The sequence below is a fragment of the Bison bison genome, unplaced genomic scaffold (genome assembly GCF_000754665.1).
Source record: "Bison bison bison isolate TAMUID 2011002044 unplaced genomic scaffold, Bison_UMD1.0 scf7180017864508, whole genome shotgun sequence".
NCBI classification, from domain to species: domain Eukaryota; kingdom Metazoa; phylum Chordata; class Mammalia; order Artiodactyla; family Bovidae; genus Bison; species Bison bison.
In genome coordinates, this window is record NW_011495064.1 from 7,836,526 (window position 1) to 7,856,214 (window position 19,689).

The window sequence follows — 19,689 nt, forward strand, 5'->3', positions numbered from 1 at the left end:
GACTTAAATGTTGAATAATTGAATTATTTTATAGTGATAGCTTTTATTTATCACAATAGCTAGACTTTATTAAATGCTTCTGCAAGATATCATGGGTATGCTATTAAAACTCTAACTGAAGCCTTATTGAAAACTAGGAAACCAAGATAACCATGGCCTAGTCTGAATGAATAAATGCCTAAACTTGATTAAAAAATTTAAGATGTTTTAGGATACAAAATGTAAGTTTGTATTCAAATGTAAGCATGTTTAAGGTAGTTTTATTTTGTTTGTCAAAATGTTACCTAGAGGTTACAGTGTTCTGGGCACTGTTCCAAGCTTGCCTGCTCCTGATTCTGTGGAGCAGATTCTCAGTGCCAAAGCCCACATGATCTTAACAACTAAGTCAAGCATAGCGATAAGCAGATCTAATTCCTTGAAGTAATGCCAGCATCTTGTGGTGAATCTCCCAGCAGTGACAAGACTTTTCATCTCTCCCTCTGAGACCGCATGACTGATATTGGTGCAGAAGGAGATGCCTGCCTCAGAAACTTTGCCAGCCACAGGGGAGAAGGGCGAGAAGTCGTGGTGTTGTCAACTAGCTCCCAAAATCCACTGGAACGTTTTTTGGGCAGCACCTCCTCTTTCAACCTTCATCATATCATAGCAAAATAATATAGTGGTTAGGAATCTAGCCTTTGGAGCCAACCTGCTTGGGTTCAAATTCTGGATCCATCTCTTAGCATAACATAACTTGTACCATTGGCTTACCCTCTTGATGTCTCAAGGCTTCCCTGGTGGATCAGACGGTAAAGAATCTCCCTGCAGGGCCAGAGACCCAGGTTTGAGCCCTGGGTTGGGAAGATCCCCTGGATAAGGGAATAGCAACCTACTCCAGTATTCTTGCCTGGATAATACCATGGACAGAGAAGCCTGGTGGGCTACAGTCTGCGAGGTTACAAAGCATAGGACACGACTGAGCAGCTATCACTTGGTGTCTCAGTGTCCTTGTCTGTAGAACAGCTGTAATAATAACAGTGCTTGTGTCACTGGGCGGTGGTGAGAATGAAGGTGCTAATACATGTAAGCCATTGAGAACCGTATGTTGCCGGGGTCCAGCCAGGGATCCAGGGAATTCGAAGCGGGGACGGCGTCGGCGAGGATCAGGAAACAATTGCTTAATTAAACGTAATTAAGGATATAAAGAGTAATAGAATGAGGATAGCTCAGTGAGGAAATTCAGTGGAGAAAAGAGGCTGAATAATTCAGCCAGAAGGTAAGAGAAAGAACGACATGGTGAGACCAAGTTTCGGTGAACAAGGCCCCGCACTTTATTTTCCAAAGTAGTTTTTATACCTTAAGTTATGCATAGAGGATAATGGGGGAAGGGGTAGAGTCCTGCAGTAAGCCAGGCTTTCTTCCTGCAATCTTATCATATGCAAAAGTTTAGGTGATTTGCATCATCTTCTGGCCTGGAGGCCTTTTTCTCTAAAGGTGATTATTCTAAAGTCAGGCGCCAGCCTCCAAAAAGCATTAGATAAAGTTGCATTCCTACAGAGCAAAGGTGTGGTGGGCTATAACAACAAAAAGAATTAATTCAAGGGTCCCAGGTTACAAACATTAAAGCTACTATTTACACCAATTATATTAATCAATACACTGCCAGGGACACAGCAGGTAAGGGATATGGAGACTTAGCAGCAAACATTGGCCCAACAAGTGAAAATCCCTTCACCAATACAATTTCTAATCAATCTTTTAACTGCTCAAAGGAATCTGTATTTAGACAGTTTAGAACATCTCATGCCTCTCACAGTTTGGAGGCTCTGAGCAATCACATGTGGCCGGAAAAACCTATTCAGGCAGGCTAGAGGACTTCCAAGGGAGTTTGTAGGTTGAAACACTGTCACAGCCAGGAATTATTAACTGGAGCTGTAAGCTAACTCTTTTTTCAGAGAGAGGTAGTGGGGGACAGCCCCCCGTAAAGTCAGAGGTGTAGGTGAAAGCACAAAGCAGAAAGTAGGCAGACTCTGGTTTTGGGGGTAGATTGCTCGAGAATTTCCAGGGAGACTCCTGAGGCTTGATCCCGCCTTTGCGTATGCCAAGCCTCCTTCCTCATGACCTTTGCCAGGGGCGGAGCTCGCTCCCCAGAGTATGTGACATACCGTGAGTTCCTGAGAAGCCTTAGCTTTGGTTATTTATTACTGTGCTGGTCTGGAATCAGTCCCAGAATCCTTCTGGGATGTGGTGAGTTTTAAATTAGTCAAATTTACTCATGACTGAGTTACACCAGCTATGTGGAGCTAAAGGCAAATTTGCAGCTAACATTTGTTTGACATGGAACCCAAAAGTTGAGGCTGACAGTTTTCCATGTTTCTCTGTTAGACAGTCTAATGACTTCCCTCTGTTTCTATGAACTCCTTAGAAAAACTTGCCTTTCCCATCTAAGAGCCCTGTAGGGACTTGAATCTGAGAATCTGGAATCCGTGTTTGGATGAGACTATGTTAGTTCTGGATCTTAAACAGTACATTTGCAAAACCCCTTGGAGTCTGTTTACTTTTTATCTCTCGTCCCCATTTGCTTTTGAAACTCTCTCAGCACCAAAGTTGCTGAGCCTTCCTCTCTAGAGTCTGTCAAATAAAGTATCAAGGAGTATCTGGATGGGCAGTCATAGGGTTCCCGGATTTCCAGATCATTTGGAACTCAAATTGTAATAATATTGGAGCCACAAACGCCAAGCATTAGCTTGAGTAACTGATGCTAAAACGGGATAAGATCTGATTACTTCTTCCAAATGATTATTCTGTTGTCCTTAAATATTTATATATCAGGGTCAAGAGTTCTTGGTATAAGTAAACCGGCACTTTTGAACGAGTCATGGATTTTGGCTCAAGATGAAATTTTAGGGTGGGTGGAGTGGGTGTGTGGAAGGATGTCTCTTATCTCCCCTTTCAAATAAAAGAGGGAATTTGTGCTTGTGGGGAGTCGGTAAGGAAGAAGCCACAAGAACTGGAAAATCTTCACAGCTCAGTTACTGACTTGAAGTTCTTTCCTTCTGCCCTTCACTTAGGGTAAGCATCCTTTACTTAACTAAAGTTCGTAGTAAAAACGTTTCCATACATGTAATGAGAAAAGTACCAACAATTCATGTGTAGAGGAAATGTGCTATCCGGAAATACATTAAGGGTTATTGTAGTCATCCTATATTTGTTGCTTTCTTTATTGGTTCCATCTTTCCTCAACTCTTTAAGAAAAAAAATATAGCTGTTATCCTTTTGTTGAAAGAAAAAAAATGTAATTGTTTTTCATAGACCTTCAACTCATCTTAGAAAGCCTTTGGTGGATCTTGGGGACAAACAGGGTGAGAGACATGTTTTTGAGGGTTTGGAATGGTGTCTAGGGCAATAATTTGATGACCATTTTAGCCATCTCTTTCTCATAATCCTTAGGAAATATGGGATGAGAGTTTGCCTGTGTTCTTGGGGGAAGAAGGGGGTCATGTGAACGCACAGCCAATTGCCAGCTTGTGTGGATGTTTGTGGTTTTATGTCAGCATTTATAATATTGTGTTGTCTAGGGTCACTTGACTTTTATGATTTTTTTTTTAATAGAAACTTATTTTCTTTCCTCTTAATTTAGCTTCAATCATGAGACAGTGAAACAGGACGGCCAACATCAGGTCTGCATGGCCCCAAGGTCTAGTATTCAATGATGTGTGTCTGAAGTTAGCTCATATACTAAAGATCTGCTAAGGATGACTCCTCCTTGCAGGGGGCAGGGGTATTAAGCAAGTCAAAATCATGGCTGTAAATATTTTGCTTGAGAATTTTAAAAATTATTTTTAATTGGATAATAATTGGTTTTTAAATTAATTTATTTTTAATTGGAGGATAATTGCTTGCTTGTGATTTCGAATGATTCATTTTTTTGGTAGAGATACTGACAGTTCTTTGCAACTATCTGTCTTAGGGAATATCATCAATCTCCTAGGTGGGAGCTTTGCCATTGGATGTCTCAGACTCGACCTGAATCATCTTGAGAATCGGTTCTCAGCACCTGCTCTCACTTGAGAAACAGAATGAGACTTTGGGTCTCGGTAATTCTAACAGCTCTCATACCTTCCACATCAGCTAGGTTTAGTAAGTATTGCTTTTGAACTAAGATTTAAAACAATTTTAATTAAGTAATTCCAAGAACATGTGCCTTGCTATCCAATTGCTCTAACTGAATGGCAATGTGGAGAGTTCATTTATGTTCTACAGTTATTCTTTTTTAAAAATTCATTTATTATTTATTTTTGCTTGTTCTGGGTCCTTGTTGCTGCAAACAGGCTTTTTATAGTTGCAGCGACCAGGGGCTCCTCTCCATTGTGGGTTGCCCTGCAGCATGTGGGATATTACCAGACCAGGGATTGAACGTGTGTCCTCTGCTTTAGCAGGGGGATTCTTATCCACTGCGCCACCAGGAAAGTCCTTAGAGTTATTCTTCATCAGCAGCTCTTCATTTGTCCCCTTTATGGGGATAAATTTTTTATAACAAATACAGCATCATTTTGATTTAATGCATTCAAATACATCAAAATGTAACATGATGCCTGCACGGAGAGGTGTGGGCAGCGTTTGTTGACTCGACAACATGCTTTGTGTAGGTGGACTTGGCTGCGTTTCTTTGGAGCAACGTGGAAGATTAAGGTCCAGGTTAAAGCACTAATGTACGTACCCATTGTTAGTCGCTCAGTTGTGTCCAACTCTGCAAGCCCGCGGACTGTAGCCTGTCAGGTTCCTCTGTCCATGGACTTTTCCAGGCAAGAATACTGGAATGGATTGCCGTTTCCTTCTCCAGTGTACCCATTAGAATATTTCATAAAAGAGCTTAGACGATTTACTTATTCTTTCTCAAAGTGTCACAAAGTATGACAGCTTTCTCAATTTAATCTTGCTATTGTTTAATCACTCAGTCATGTCCGACTCTTTGCGACCCCATAGATTCTAGCCTGCCAGGCTCCTCTGTCCAAGAGATTTCCCAGTCAAGAATATTGGAGCAAGTTGCCATTTCCTACTCCAGGGGATCTTCCTGATCCAGGGATGGAACCTGAGTCTCCTGCATTGGCAGGCAGGTTCTTTACCACCATACTGCTGGGGAAGCTTAGAAGGGGATATTTAGAATACCAAAATCGTAATCTTTTCATATGATCACTTCAAGAAATTTATGTGTTTGTTTGTTTGTTTTTAATTTGCAGGCAGACCATTTTTGGGCCTGGAAAATGAGGCTTTAATTGTGACATGTTCCAGACAAGAAAAATATCCATACCCTGTGGACTGGTATTACTCAAAGACCAACAAAAGTATTTCTACCCAGAGAGGAAATCGGATAGTTGCCTCAGGGAAGCATCTCAAGTTCCTCCCAGCCAAAGTCAGCGACTCGGGATTTTATACCTGCATTGTCAGACGGTATTGTCCAGGCCTGCTCCTTCGTCTTTAACAGCTGATATTCTGAGCTGCCTCACTTCTCTTCCCTTTCTAGACCTCTCGAACAGTCATATGTATGAAGTAATCTGAATAAAAAGCACTTCTAGAAATGTCTTCATGGTGAAGTTCAGGTGGTGGTGAACTATTTGTCATTATTACTTGGAGGCACTGCAAAGCATGCAGTATTTTAGTTCCCCGAACAGGGATTGAGCTCTGTTAGGGACGTGCCCCTCTGCAATGGACTCACAGAGTCTTAACCACTGGCCCACCAGGGAAGTCCCTGGTAAGCTATTTGTATGTATAATTGCAGGGCTTAACTTATAGCCCAATTAGAAAAAGACCAGGTTGTTCTAGTGGCTGAGAAACTGAGAGCAATCACTCACTTTGAGTTCCAAACAAGAACAATCCAGTATAAAAAGGTTAGGCTTGTGATGAATGTAAAAGGGTGGTCACCTGGGCCTTCCACCTGAGGGGCAAGCCCGAGTGCATTACTCTACATGCGGTTGTCACAAATGTTGTCTCATAAATGTTGTGTGCCTGTTTGGTAAATATAAGCTATGAGACCAACTATGTCCAAAGGCAAATCGCTCTAGCTCGGTGCCTGGGCTCTGAGGTCAGATGGTGCTAGTTTTGAATCCACGGTCCTCACTGCTTATCTGTGTGCTGTTGTTAAGTTGCTTCTCCTTCACTGTTACCTCATCTGTCAAATACACATGATAACAGAACCCACTTCAGAGCCTGTTATGAGCACAAAATGAGGTAATATTACCACCATAAATGGTATATAGAAAACTCTTAATAGATACTAATTATTTTCATTATTATATCAGGGGTTGGTGTCACAGCACATACAGTATATAGAGAATTGGTGAGGGAGTCCTTTTTAAGGCTACGGCAGAGGTTATGCTTTAAGCTTCGCTGGTGGCTCAGTGGTAAAGAATCTGCCTGCCAATACAGGAGATGTGGGTTCATCCAGGAAGATCTGCTGGAGAAGGAAGTGGTAACCTGCTCCAGCATTCTTGCCTGGAGGACCCAATGGGTAGAGGAATCTGATGGGCTACAGTCCATGGGATTGCAAAGAGCTGGACACGACTGAGCAACTGAACAGCAGCTACAAGGGGTTATATTTTATTTAAAATGTAACCAAAAAAGCAATTAAAACTTTAGATTTTAATGACTATTTTAAAATAAGAACTACTGTGTATCAATTGTTTTAGGAAGAAACATTAGAGTTGAATTATTTCATAGTGTTAGTATTCAGTAAAAGTTAGAGTCAGAGTAAGTCATTTCATAATGCTGCTGCTGCTGCTGCTGCTAATGCTAATATTAAGTAAAAATTAGAGTCGGATTAGGCTTCCCTGGAGGCTCAGTGGTAAACAACCTGCGAGCCAATGCAAGAGATGCAGGTTTGATCCCTGGGTTGGGAAGATCCTCTAGAGAAGGAAATGGCAATCCACTCCAGTATTCTTGCCAGATTAAGAGGTGGATTAAGTCATTTCATAATGCTAAATAATATTAAGTAAAAGTTAGAGTTGGATTAAATTATTGCATAATGCTAAGTGACTTTTTAAAAATTGCTTATTTTATTTTAATAGTCCTACCTCCAATAAGACTGGATATGTGAATGTCACCATTTTTGAAAAACAACCAGATTGCAATATTCCAGATTATCTGATATATTCAACGACATCTGGATCAGAAAAAAATTCCCTAATATTTTGTCCTACAATTAACCGCTACAATTGGACACAGCCTGTTGAGTGGTTTAAGGTAAAAAGAAACTTGCCGGGAAATAGATGAAAATACACAATCAAAATAGGTAAGAAAGAATTACTAAAAGTGGACTGGAACCTTTCATTTCAGAACTGTGAAGTTCTCCAAGGACCAAGGTACCTGGTACACAAGTCGTTCTTGCTGATTGACGATGCAACCAACAAGGATACTGGTCATTATACATGTAAATTTATACACAACGAATATGGAGTCAAATATATTGTAACAGCAACCAAATCATTCACAGTTACTGGTAAGCTACTGAATGTAACAAGGGCAATATCGAAAAAAGATAAAGTGAGAGAAATCGTGTCCTTCTTGTTGATTTGCCTGTATTTTATCCTCCTCCTTGAGCTTCCTCCTGCCTCACCTTTTCTTACACATCCTCTAATATGATGCAAGGAGATTTTCTAAATTATACACCATCATGTTTTAAGACATTTGGGGGAGGGGGCGAAATTACACTATGAATCCAAAGCCACATCTGCTCTCTCCTCTATGTTTTAATTTTTCAAAGGTAATGCAATCACCTAACTTTTTTTGAACTGCAACTCAACTATTTGAAGAGCAAGATTAACTCTCTTTCTCCCAATGTCTTGTCAGAGTTTCTGTAAATAGAGCAAGATCTATTTACTCTCTGATATAACTAACTGGATTAGAAGTATAATGAGAAACTTTATAAAGAGATGCATAGATATTATTGGGTGGTTTTCAATCTTGATTTGCAAGGCTTTCATCATCATCTACCACCTTAGGTGGTCATTTAATTCTAAGTTTTAAGTTCACCTTACATTCTATAAAAATCCATCAGGGGGAAGGCCTCACAATCAAACCTGCCCGATCTACAAAGAGCTGGGGTCTCCTCAGCACAGCTTGATCTGTGGGTATAGATGAAACCTATATGCCTGGCACATTTCTTTGGGCAGAACCATAGTGGACAAGAGTTTTGTCTGGAGTTTTCCAGGGCTCCGCCCCTGTAAAATGAGCAGCACTGGACCGCATTTGTGCTTGCATCTCTCAGTGTTCAACATCAAACCCCACGGAGGTCCTTAATCACAGCATTCTGAGATAAGTGAGAATCAAGGGGTACAGGAATGCATGCGTGCTCCATTAGAACTAACTTCTCATTCAGTTAGTTATATCAGAGATTAAATAGGCTTCTCTCTATTTACAGAAACTTTGAGAATATTTTTACCATGTCTAAGCAGGAATTTGGACTTTCTGATATGGCAAGCCACATAGGTGGAAGGTTGCGAGCAGAAGTGTAGACTGACGTGTTTATCACTTTCACGGGTCTTTGGAAATCCTCCCTGTAGCGTTATGCCTATTCTATGGAATCGAGGTTTTCTGGCAATTGCTACATTATGCAATTCATTTAATGGTTTGCATAGTATTTGTTTTAACAATAAAAAAGAGAGAAGAGAAAATATATATATAAAAAAACCATAGCTAATAACAGAAAGGTATTGCTTGACTGTTTTGGTTTCATTTGTGTGTGTGTTGGGGGGGTGTATGTGTATACATGTGTATTTCTTGCCATGGATCACTATCAAAAAATTTGAGAAATATCACTGTGAAATAGGTTAGAAATAAGAAAATACAACCTTTGTATTGACGACTATTCAATGCTCTCCAAATATTGAAATTCTGTCTTTGTCTTTAATTTCAGAGGAGAAGGGCTTTTCTTTGCCTCCTGTAATTAAAGCGCCTCCACAAAACGAAATAAAGGAAGTGGAAATTGGTAAGAAAACTATAAGAATACTGTAAAATTTTTGCCTGGAAAATCCTTCCACGTGACCCAGGGGTCAGGCTATCTCCATAGTAGGTCTTGAGGATTAAATGAGATATACTTGCAAACACCCACCTTGGGCACTTTCTAAAATTAGGGATATGTGCTCACCACCATATACAGCACTCACATTTGTACTGTGCTCTGCTTTGCTTTTTGTTTTTTGGTACTTTCACCTGTGCTGCCTCATTTCCCTCTTGCTTCTGTCCAGGAGGTAGATATTGTCCCACTTAATGTTTATGGATGGTTAGGCTTAGACGGATCAGTGTGTGCTGTGTGCTAAGTCACTGCAGTCATGTCCCACTCTTTGCAACGCTATGGACTGTAGCCTGCCAGGCTCCTCTCTCCATGGGATTTTCCAGGCAAGAATACTGGAGTGGGTTGCCATGCTTCCTCCAGGGAATCTTCCCAACCCAGGGATCCAACTTGCAACCCACATCTCTTACATCTGCACTGGCAGGCAGGTTCTTTACCACTAGGCACCTGGGAAGCCCCACCTTTCTATTAGAACGCTAGAGTACCTTGTGTTCCAATTGTGTGTTTATACCGTTGTCATCTCCTGGGAGACTCTAAACTCCTTTTCTCTCTTCAGATGCCTCTTGTTTGTTTTTTTCGTATTTTTAAAGTCTTTCCTGAATTTGTTACAGTATTGCTTCTGTCTTACATTTTGGCTTTACGGCTGTGAGGCATATGGGATCTTTTAGCTTCCCAAACAGGGATTCACCTCACACCCCTTGCATTGGAAGGACAATTCTTAACCACTGGACCACCAGGGAAGTCCCTGGATGCCTAATTCTTGACCCAGGAATTACGAACTCAGTAGGGGACAGCTGAATGCACTGTCCTAAGGCAGGAAACAGCCCTTAAGTCTTTCCTCTGAAGGAGGAAGTCTCAGATTAACAGGAGGGAGAGTAGAGAGGCTCTTGTCAGAAGATTAGAAATAGTGGAATAGTTAGAAATCGTGGAATTGTAGCTGAGTCAGGTGAAATGGTTTTACCTACAAAGGTAATAACAGGGAGAGGAGGGGTATTTGGTAGGATGAGAAAGGAGTGGAAGACAGCCATTAAAAAGAAATTGCAAATGACCCAATTTCATTCCTTTTTATGGCTGAGTAATAGTCCCCACAGTGAGTGAAAAAAGTCAGAAAGAGAAAAACAAATATTGTATATTAATGTATATATGTGGAATCTAGACAAATGGGGCAGGTGAACCTATTTCAGAGCAGGAATAGAGACGCAGATGTACAGAATGGATGTGTGGAAATGGTGGGAGTGGTGGAATGAACTGGGAGATTGGGACTGACATATATACACTGCCGTGTGAGACAGATGGCTAGTGGGAACCTGCTGTACAGGGCAGGGAGCTCAGCGTGGTGCTCTGTGACGACCTAGAAGATTGGGATGGAGAGGGGTGGAGTGGGGTGGGATGGATGTCCGAGAGAGAGGGCATATGTGTGTACATACAGCTAATCCGTGTTGTTGCACAGCAGGAACACAACATTGTAAAGCAACTCTGTGTGCTCAGTCGCTCAGTCGTGTCCCACTCTTTTCAACCCCATGAACTGTAGCCCGCCAGGCTCCTCTGTCCATGGGATCTCCTAGGCAAGAATACTGGAGTGGGTTGCCATTCCCTTCACCAGGGGATCTTCCCAACCCAGGGATCGAACCTGTGTCTCCTGCATTGGCAGGAGGATTCTTTACCACTGAGCCACCTGGGAAACCCCAAACAACTATATCCCATTTTTTTTTTAAACAGCTATACTCCAATTTAAAAAAAAATAAATTTCAATGTATAGTAAAGGGAAATCTTAGATTATAATGTGGCATTGGTGAAACCTCTTTAGTTTCTGCTGCAGAGCAGGGGAGAAAGGAGAGGGGGGAGGGGGCTGACCTTTACCCTGACCTGTGAGTGCAATGAAGAAGCTGGGAGAGGAGAGGAGGAGGCGAAGGGAGGGCAGAGAAAGAAGAAGGTGCTGCCGATGAGGAAGGGAAACGGGGATACATTTATAGCCACGCATCTGCCTGCAGTGCAGGACATGAGGACTGGCTTCCCGGGTCAGGAAGATCCCTGGAGAAGGGAGTGGCAGCTCACTCCAGTATTCTTGCCTGGAAAGTTCCTTGGACAGAGCAGCCTGGCAGGCTGCAGTCCATGGGGTCAAAAAGAGTCAGATGTGACTGAGTAACAATTTCACTTTTCTTTCGTGGCACACAGAGGATGTTCAGTGAATTTTTTTCACATTAAATTAAATCCCATTTGAACAGAATTTTATGGATGAGTTTCTTTCCTTCTTATCTAGGAAAACCAATAAACATAACGTGCTTGGCTTGCTTTGGGAAAGGCCCTCAGGTCATGGCTGAGGCCTTCTGGCGGGTGAACGGAAGTGAGGTCAAGAACTTTGGTGAAACGAGAATACAAGTGGTGCAGGAGCAAACGCAAAGGTATTTTTAAACGGCAGTTAAAGCAGCCCCTACCTTCCCACATGGTTTGCAACTGTACAGTAAGCGCTGAAAGTAACAGACTGCCTTTTAATCCTAGTGATGAGCTGACTTGCCGAAACACCATTTTAAAAATAGAGGATATAAAAGAAGAGGATTTGACATCAAAGTACGACTGTCTGGCCATGAATTTCCACGGCTTCATCACGCACACTGTAACACTAAGGAGGAAAAATCCAAGTAAGGCGTGTTTCTGAGACTCCAGTCACTTGAGTTTGCTGTATCAACTGTAAGCTGAAATCATATTCTTAGAGAACAGTGTGTTGGTGTGCGGTTGCAGGAAAATCCATCAAGACAACAAAATGCTCCATCTCACAAATTGAAGAAGGCAGGAGGAGAAAAGATTTGTCCTGGGTGTAGGCATTACACATATACACATTGTATATAGAGACAGATATATATTGTGGAGAGACAGAATTCAAGACAGAAAGGAAGCGATTGAACTGGCACCGTGCTTTTTATGATCAGCACACTCAGACACCGTTAAACCAGTCAGTAAGGACACACTCCTTCTCCCTGGGAGTGAGTGCACCTTTCTTCCACTCCCTCCATGTACGACTGTACACAATAATGGCAGCAAAAAATAGTTTCACAAACACTTCCTTCCTGAGCACCTGTCGATTCTCTCACTTGTTTGCACATCCAAGTAAAGACACTCCCCTGGTTAGATGAAGCATTTAGTCCAGTGTAACAAAGGGTGCAGGGAAAATTCTGATATCTTTTCTTGTTACTCCATGTGTGATGATGTAGAAATTATTTAATGTGTTTGTCATATAGTCACAGGGAGAGTTCAACTCTCAGTTTATACCGGTAAGTGGGGTACTGTGCTGTGCTTAGGCGCTCAGTTGTGTCGGACTCTTTGTGACCCCATGGACTGTAGCTCCGCCAGGCTCCTCTGTCCATGGGAATTCTCCAGGCAAGAACACTAGAGTGGGTTGCCATGCCCTCCTCCAAGGGATCTTCCCAACTCAGGGACCGAACCCAGGTCTCCCGAATTGCAGGTGGATTCTTTACCATCTGAGACACCAGGGAAGTCCAAGCGAGGTACAGTCCAGATTAATTTGGATAAACCCACAGCAGCACAACTTGATTGGGAGAGATGGGAAAATTTAACTAATTTGATAGGGTTATTTAGTCTTTGCCTGAAGTGGTCCTTGGGATTTTTCTTGTTTGAATTCAACATGAACCACTGATTTGTAAGTTTTTGTAAAACAATGGAGCCATGACTACTGCAGATGATTTTAAATGCTATCATGCTCCATGGGTTGTCAGGATTCTGCTAGTTATATATACATATATATATCCATGTCATCTCAGGATGTGTTGACCCTGATGAGATGTCATTTTATGCTGACATTTGTGGTGTTGGTGGGCACAGAAGACCCCACAGGAACGGGAAAGCCACCCGACCCCAACTCTGCCACGGCGTCCTTATCCCACTGCTGTCTGTGCTCACATTGTCGTTTTATGAATGTTCTCTAGGTTCCTGTGTATTGGAATTGTTTTCTTTTTTTTTTTTGATTGGAATGTAATTGCTTTTTTTGTGTTCGTTTCTGCTGTTCGACCAAGTGAATCAGCTATGTGCATACATATATCTCCCACCTTGGATCTCTATCCCATCCCCACCCCCATCCCACCCCTCTAGGTCATCACAGAGCTCCCAGCTGGAATTGTTCTCATGTTCTGCATACATGTGATTTTGTTTCTTCTAATTCATCTTTATATGTTGACTTTCACCTGCTTTTCTTCAAATCAACACGATTATACTGTCTCAACAACTGTGTAAATTAAACAAAAATTGTTGCAACTGCTTTTAATGGTCATAATCAATTCCTTTGTTTCTAATCATACAGTAAAAGAAATTATACACTGTCCTGAATTTTAAAAATGAAAACTTAAAAAGCCTATGTCCCCATATGATTAAATATTCAACATTTGATACTACTACTATTAATAATAATAATGCGTGCATTCAGTTGTGTCCAACTCTTTGTGACCCCAAGGACTGTAGCCCGCCAGGCTCCTTTGTCCATAGCATTCTCCAGGCAAGAATCCTGGAGTGGGTTGCCATTCCCTTCTCCAGGGGATCTTCCCAATCCAGGGATCGATCCAGGTTTCCTACATTGCAAGCAGATTTTTTACTGTCTGACCCATCGGGGAATACTAATAATAATAAACATTTATTCATTGTTCTCTAAATATGAGGACCAGTCATTATTTTTCATACAATTTTTCATTTGTTTTATCAAAAATCCATAATGCAGTTATTATTACTATTGTCTACTTTTATAAATGAGGAAATTGAAACAAAGAGAGGTTGACTAATTGCGCAGTTTTACGAGCCACGATTCAGACACAGCTTTTCCTGTTTATAAACACTTATGGAAAATATTCAGTGTTAGGCATCACATTTAAGGGTTATTCATGCATTTGTAAAGTAACATTTAGGAAGATACTGAACTTCAACTTCTCTAAATGTCTTCAATTAACTTCTCTCTGCTTGAAAACCAGTCACACGTATAAATATTGTGCAAGAAATTGGAATTCCCAGCGCTTGTCCAAATATTATTTTTAGAAAAAGTGACCTGGAGAGGAATCATGTTGAAAAAATTTACTTAGGGAATATTTATCATTTAAACTGATGACAACACAGACACCAGGCCCACGGCCAATTTTCAGTTTTGAATCAGCTCACTTTGGTCATTATTTTTACATTTTTTTTATTAAAAAAATTTTTTTTTATTTGGTTGTGCCATTAGGCATGTGGGATCTTAATTCCCTGACCAGGAATCAAACCTGTGCCCCCTGAAGTGGACATGCAGAGTCCTAGCCACTGGAGTGTCAGGGAATTCCCCACCTTGGTAATTCTTGATTTCATACTGCTAGATAGTCAGGGAGCTGATGAACTAATGAAGGAGTTTGCAAATCTGGACCAGTGATTTTCTTTGCAAAACTGGGAGCCTATGTCTTGAGATCAGATGCAAATGAAAAGGGAATTATCCAGCCAAATCTCATTTGAGTCTCCTCAAATTTATCTTTAAGTGGGACTATTTGTAAGATAGGATGGTTAACTATTTTAAAGAGAGAAGTAGACTTACAACAGCCAAAATTACTATTGATGAGCACAGTCCTTACATTCAGTTTGTATGTATCTGATACAGTCCAGATGGGGACCCTCTTGCATATATATGTTGTGAAGCAACGAGTAAGGGTAAAAGTGCAGCAGTGGCTAAAAAATGTTCAACAAAAGGGAAATAATGATGTGTTTAGGACCTGCTGCTGCTGCTACTGCTGCTAATTCTCGTCAGTCCTGTCCGACTCTGTGCGAGCCCATAGACAGCAGCCCACCAGGCTTCCCCGTCCCTGGGATTCTCCAAGCAAGAACACTGGAGTGGGTTGCCATTTCCTTCTCCAATGCAGGAAAGTGAAAAGTGAAAGTGAAGTCGCTCAGTTGTGTCCAACTCCTAGCAACTCCATGGACTGCAGCCTACCAGGCTCCTCCATCCATGGGATTTTCCAGGCAAAAGTACTGGAGTGGGGTGCCATTGCCTTCTCCGATTTAGGACCTAAATCCCAGTAATTTGACTTTATCAAACACTCATTAGAGAGTTACAAAGTTCTTGTTTCTCCCGTTGCTTTCACCAACCCCAGATGTGGTAAGTCTCTAAGACCTGCTGATTATTTCTCCCTAATGCCACCAATGCCAAGCTTGTCCACTCTTTTCTCCTTATTACACGGATCTGGCCCCTCCCATACTGCAGAAACTTCCCTCTCATTCTACTCCGAGGATCTATTGGCCACGGAAACAAAACTTCCATACCATCAGACTAATCTTGCTTGAAAACCACCTTTATTGTTAAGGAACCACTCAACACTCTTCAGTGGTTCCCACAACCAGGATAGAGACAAAATGCTTTAGCTGGACCCTCCAGTCTGATCAGAACCTAGGCCTGGATCCAGCTTTCCAATCATGTATTCCAGCAATTCCCCAAATTAGATTATCTGTCTTCCTCAGAAAACACACTCCCATCTCTGCCCTTGGAATCACAGCATCCTTGCATGCCAGGAGTGCATTTTTTCCTTTGAAACTCTCCGAGTCTTACTTGGAGACCTCCAGGGACCTCATTCTACAGGAAGTCTCCAACTGCTAGTCCAGTACACTGTGGGCACACCTTCCTAAAACCTCTGTTAGCTAAAACTGAGTCTTTCACTTTCTGTCTTAGCTAAGTTTACACGTGTCTCTACATGTTTTATATTGAAAAGACCCTGATGCTGGGGAAGACTGAAGGCAGGAGAAGAAGGGGATGACAGAGGATGAGATGGCTGGGTGGGATCACTGATTCAATGGACATGAGTTTGAGCAAACTCCAGGAGATGGGGAAGGACAGACAAGCCTGGCATGCTGCAGTCCATGGGGGCGTAGAGTCAGACATGACTGAGCAAGAACAACAGCTGTATCTCTTATGCTTTGAAAATCCCCTACAATGCCTAGCCTGGTGCCTTGCACAGAATGGAAGCTCAATAACCATTAATTTACTGATTCTTGAAACAGCCATGAGAATTCCATGTAGGCAGTCCTTGTGTGAATCTCTTGTCCTCCCAATGGATGCCAGTACCCACGTGTGTTTTTATTTTCTCCTGTTTTAGAAATAATAATAATCATGTTTCTCCTCCCCCATCTTTTGAATAGTGGATCAACAAAGTACCTACTACATGCTTGCAGGATTTACCCTATTATTATTACTAATCAATGCCTTGGTGATAATTCTAAAAGTGTTCTGGATTGAGATTATTCTGTTCTGGAGAGACATAGTTAGACCTTCCAAAACTAGGAATGGTAAGTGGCAAGTTTCAAATTTTCTTTAATGGAAAAGGTTCTATAATGGCTGTTGTTTGCTTATCTAATAATCTCTTAATAGTTATGCTACTAAACTTAGATTTTCTTTTGCTTATTATTAGCATATTATCAATAAATCTTTGTGAGTACTCAGAGGACACTCTTCATCCTGTCTGGTCATTCCTTATGGTTCTGAAATTCACCTAAACAGCTCCAATTTTCTCCCCAGTAGAACTGCTGTTCTTACAAATTCCTCAATAACAGAATCTGTTCCCAGCCCAGAAAGGGCATTTGGGGAAATATGTACCAGTAAAACTTTATGGAAGTCAAACATTTATAAAATTGTTCCTCTTTTCCAGAGGTGAACATGTTAGAAAGGTCCATCAGATTGTAGGTGTATTTTTACCAGAAACCCTGTTCCATAAAGAGTCTTACCTCCCTACATATGTATACACATGAAAGGAAGCAGTTATACCTGCTAAATATGAACACCGTTCTTTCATTTGGAGGCAGATAAAATTTAGATTTTCCATAGAGTCACTCAACTAGAGCTAATTGTTTGATTTGTGAGAAATTCAGACCCCTTAAACATTTCTCCTCCCTTGCCACCATGAACTACCTTTTAGCATTTTCACTTCCCCATGGGGAAAAGAAAAACTAAAACTTAGATCTGCCTGGCACAGCAAAAAATCCCTTATCTGTGACTATAAATACTTATTAATATATTATTAATCAAACAGGACAATATGGTTTGAACTAAACTGGTCAGGCACTTGTCTGTGTTCAGTCTGAACAACCTGAACTCTGTTCAAGTTCAGCTTGAACTCAGTTCAAGTCTAAGACAGTAAAAAGGAGAATGTGGGACCAAGACTGGTTTCCTGATGACTGAGTGTGCTGAGTCGTGTCTGACTCTTTGTGACCCCATGGACTGTAGCCCGCCAGGCTCCACTGTCCATGGGATTTCCCAGGGAAAAATACTGGAGTGAATTGTCACTTCCTGCTCCAGGGGATCTTCCCAATCCAGGGACCGAACCCAAGTCTCTTGTGTCTCCTCCATTGGCAGGTTTATCCTTTACCACTGTGCCACCTGGGAAGTCACTTTCTGATGACATTTTGGGGATGGTAGATTGTTGTCATCCTCTCCAGATTCTAGAGTATTTGAGGGGCTGTGGTATATTCACCAATAATCCTAAAACTCTCCCCGAGAAATGTCTATCAAGAGTAAAATGAGAATTTTTTAAGGACCAGTTAATAATGTTGTGTTCCTTGCTCTCATGTTCAGATGGGAAGATCTATGATGCTTATGTGATCTATCCACGAAGCTGCAAAAACAGTCCAGAGGGGGCCAGCTCTGTGGAGTACTTTGTTCACCAGATTCTGCCTGACGTTCTTGAAAATAAATGTGGTTACAACTTATGCATCTATGGGAGAGACCTGCTTCCTGGACAAGGTAAACTTATCCACAACCATCAGAGACAGAAACTCTCATTCCTTAGAAAGCTAAGTGATGAGCTCTTGGATCAGGAGTTGCAATCATTATTCCAGGTCTTAGGACCAGAACTTTTAAATATTTCTCCAGAAGAAGGAAGTACTTCTTCTTTTCTTCTCCTCTCCCCATCACCACTCTGATCCTGAGGTCTTCACAGGAGTGGCAGTGATGTGAAGACAGGGTAAGACATCCTTGTTTGTGGATCTGGCAGGGCCCAGCCCCTACTTTGGGCTTCCCTGGTGGCACAGTGGTAAAGAGTCTACCTGCCAATGCAGGAGATACAGGAGACACAAGTTCGATCTGAGTCGGGAAGATCCCCTGAAAGAGGGAAAGGCAGCCCACTCCAGTATTCTTGCCTGGGAAATCACATGGACAGAGGAGCCTGGTGGGCTACAGTTCTTGGGGTCACAAAGAGTTGGACATGACTGAGCAACTGAGCACATCCACCTGCCCAGGTCCGCCACTAGGAGAACTGACATCTCTGAAGTCTGTCTAGATCTGAAAGAAGACTTAACATCCAAAGAATTACATTCTGCTATCCAGAGGCACTGGCTAACATATTTGAAAGGACTCAAAGTTTTTATAATTTTCCTGACACTGGAGAAACATTTGCAAATGTATGTCCTCACAAGAACAGATAGAATTGTCTTCTGTTTCTTAATACTCCTTGTCAATTTCACGTGCTTTTGACAGCTGGGTCACAACTCTAGCATTTCAGTAGTGTTTCTTCTTTCTCTCCATATTTATGTCAAGTACTACCTTAGGGACCCTCTTTTTTTGCGGGGGAGGGGGGAGGCAAGGAATACCACTTTATTTAGAATGGCCAGCCTCAGGGAGGGGATGTGTTAATTTCTTCTTTCCTGTAGCTATCCCCAGGTGGACAGGGTCCTGAACAAAGACACTTTGGAAACCCTCCTTCTAATGCTTCTCGAATTCCTCAGGGACCAGGAAGCATTTGGAACATGAACCAGGCAGGGTATGTTTCATAGACTGTGAGTTTCAACTGGCATTCCTACCAAAAAGGGATTCAAATGCCTATATGCGAGACAGCAAAAGAGACACTGATCTAAAGAACAGACTTTTGGACTCTGTGGGAGAAGGCGAGGGTGGGATGATTTGAGAGAACAGCACTGAAACATGTATATTGCCGTATGTGAAATAGATCACCAGTCCAAGTTCGATGCATGAAACAGGGCACCCAAAACCAGTGCACTGGGACAACCCAGAGGGAACGGACAGGGAGGGAGGTGGGAGTGGGGTTCAGAATGGGGGACACATGGTGGATACACCCATGGCTGATCCATGTCAATGTATGGCAAAACCCACCACAATATCGTAAAGTAATTAGCCTCCAATTGAAGTAAATAAATAAAAATTTTTAAAAAGAAATGAACACATCACAGGTGAATCTGATTCATCCTGAAATATTTAGGTACTGTTAATGGCCTAGTACCAGCTTGCGAGAACTGTAGAGTATACAATTCAGGAGGATGTAACCCACATCTCTCCCGAGGTGTCCTTCTTCCTCCAGCTCTCCCCATTGGCTATTTGTGGACCCCATGGACTGTAGCCCTCCAGGCTCCTCTGTCCATGGAATTCTCCAGGCAAGAATACTGGAGTGGGTTGCCATTCCCTTCTCCAGGGGATCTTCCTGACCAGGGATGGAATCCACATCTCTGTTTCCTGCATTGGCAGGCAGATTCTTTACCACTAGCGCCACCTGGGAAGTCCACGTCCTCTGATCTCACCTCAACTAAAATAAATTAAAAACCAACACCAAAATTCACTTTTCCCTTAGAATGATTTCATAACTGGGCCATGCAGTGCATTTCTTCTCATGACGGTTACCCACCATCGG

At 41.9% G+C, this 19,689-nt stretch overlaps 1 protein-coding gene across 8 annotated transcripts in view; it reads left to right on the plus strand.

The window, feature by feature from the left end:
- Positions 1-19,689, plus strand: part of IL1RL1 (interleukin 1 receptor-like 1) — a 72,697-nt gene that overhangs the window by 49,765 nt on the left and 3,243 nt on the right. For 4 of the 8 annotated variants that reach the window (XM_010829676.1, XM_010829675.1, XM_010829677.1 and 1 more), the window contains 10 exons: positions 3,620-3,676; positions 3,950-4,119; positions 5,220-5,430; positions 7,044-7,218; positions 7,312-7,474; positions 8,891-8,962; positions 11,307-11,448; positions 11,546-11,685; positions 16,196-16,342; positions 17,625-17,792. In XM_010829676.1, the coding sequence (XP_010827978.1) occupies positions 4,059-4,119; positions 5,220-5,430; positions 7,044-7,218; positions 7,312-7,474; positions 8,891-8,962; positions 11,307-11,448; positions 11,546-11,685; positions 16,196-16,342; positions 17,625-17,792 (1,279 nt within the window). In that variant the 5' untranslated portion in view covers positions 3,620-3,676; positions 3,950-4,058. Of the gene's footprint in view, positions 1-2,097; positions 3,052-3,619; positions 3,677-3,949; positions 4,120-5,219; positions 5,431-7,043; positions 7,219-7,311; positions 7,475-8,890; positions 8,963-11,306; positions 11,449-11,545; positions 11,686-16,195; positions 16,343-17,624; positions 17,793-19,689 lie in introns of those variants that run through there. The other 4 variants (XM_010829679.1, XM_010829678.1, XM_010829674.1 and 1 more) reach the window with 3 other exon arrangements.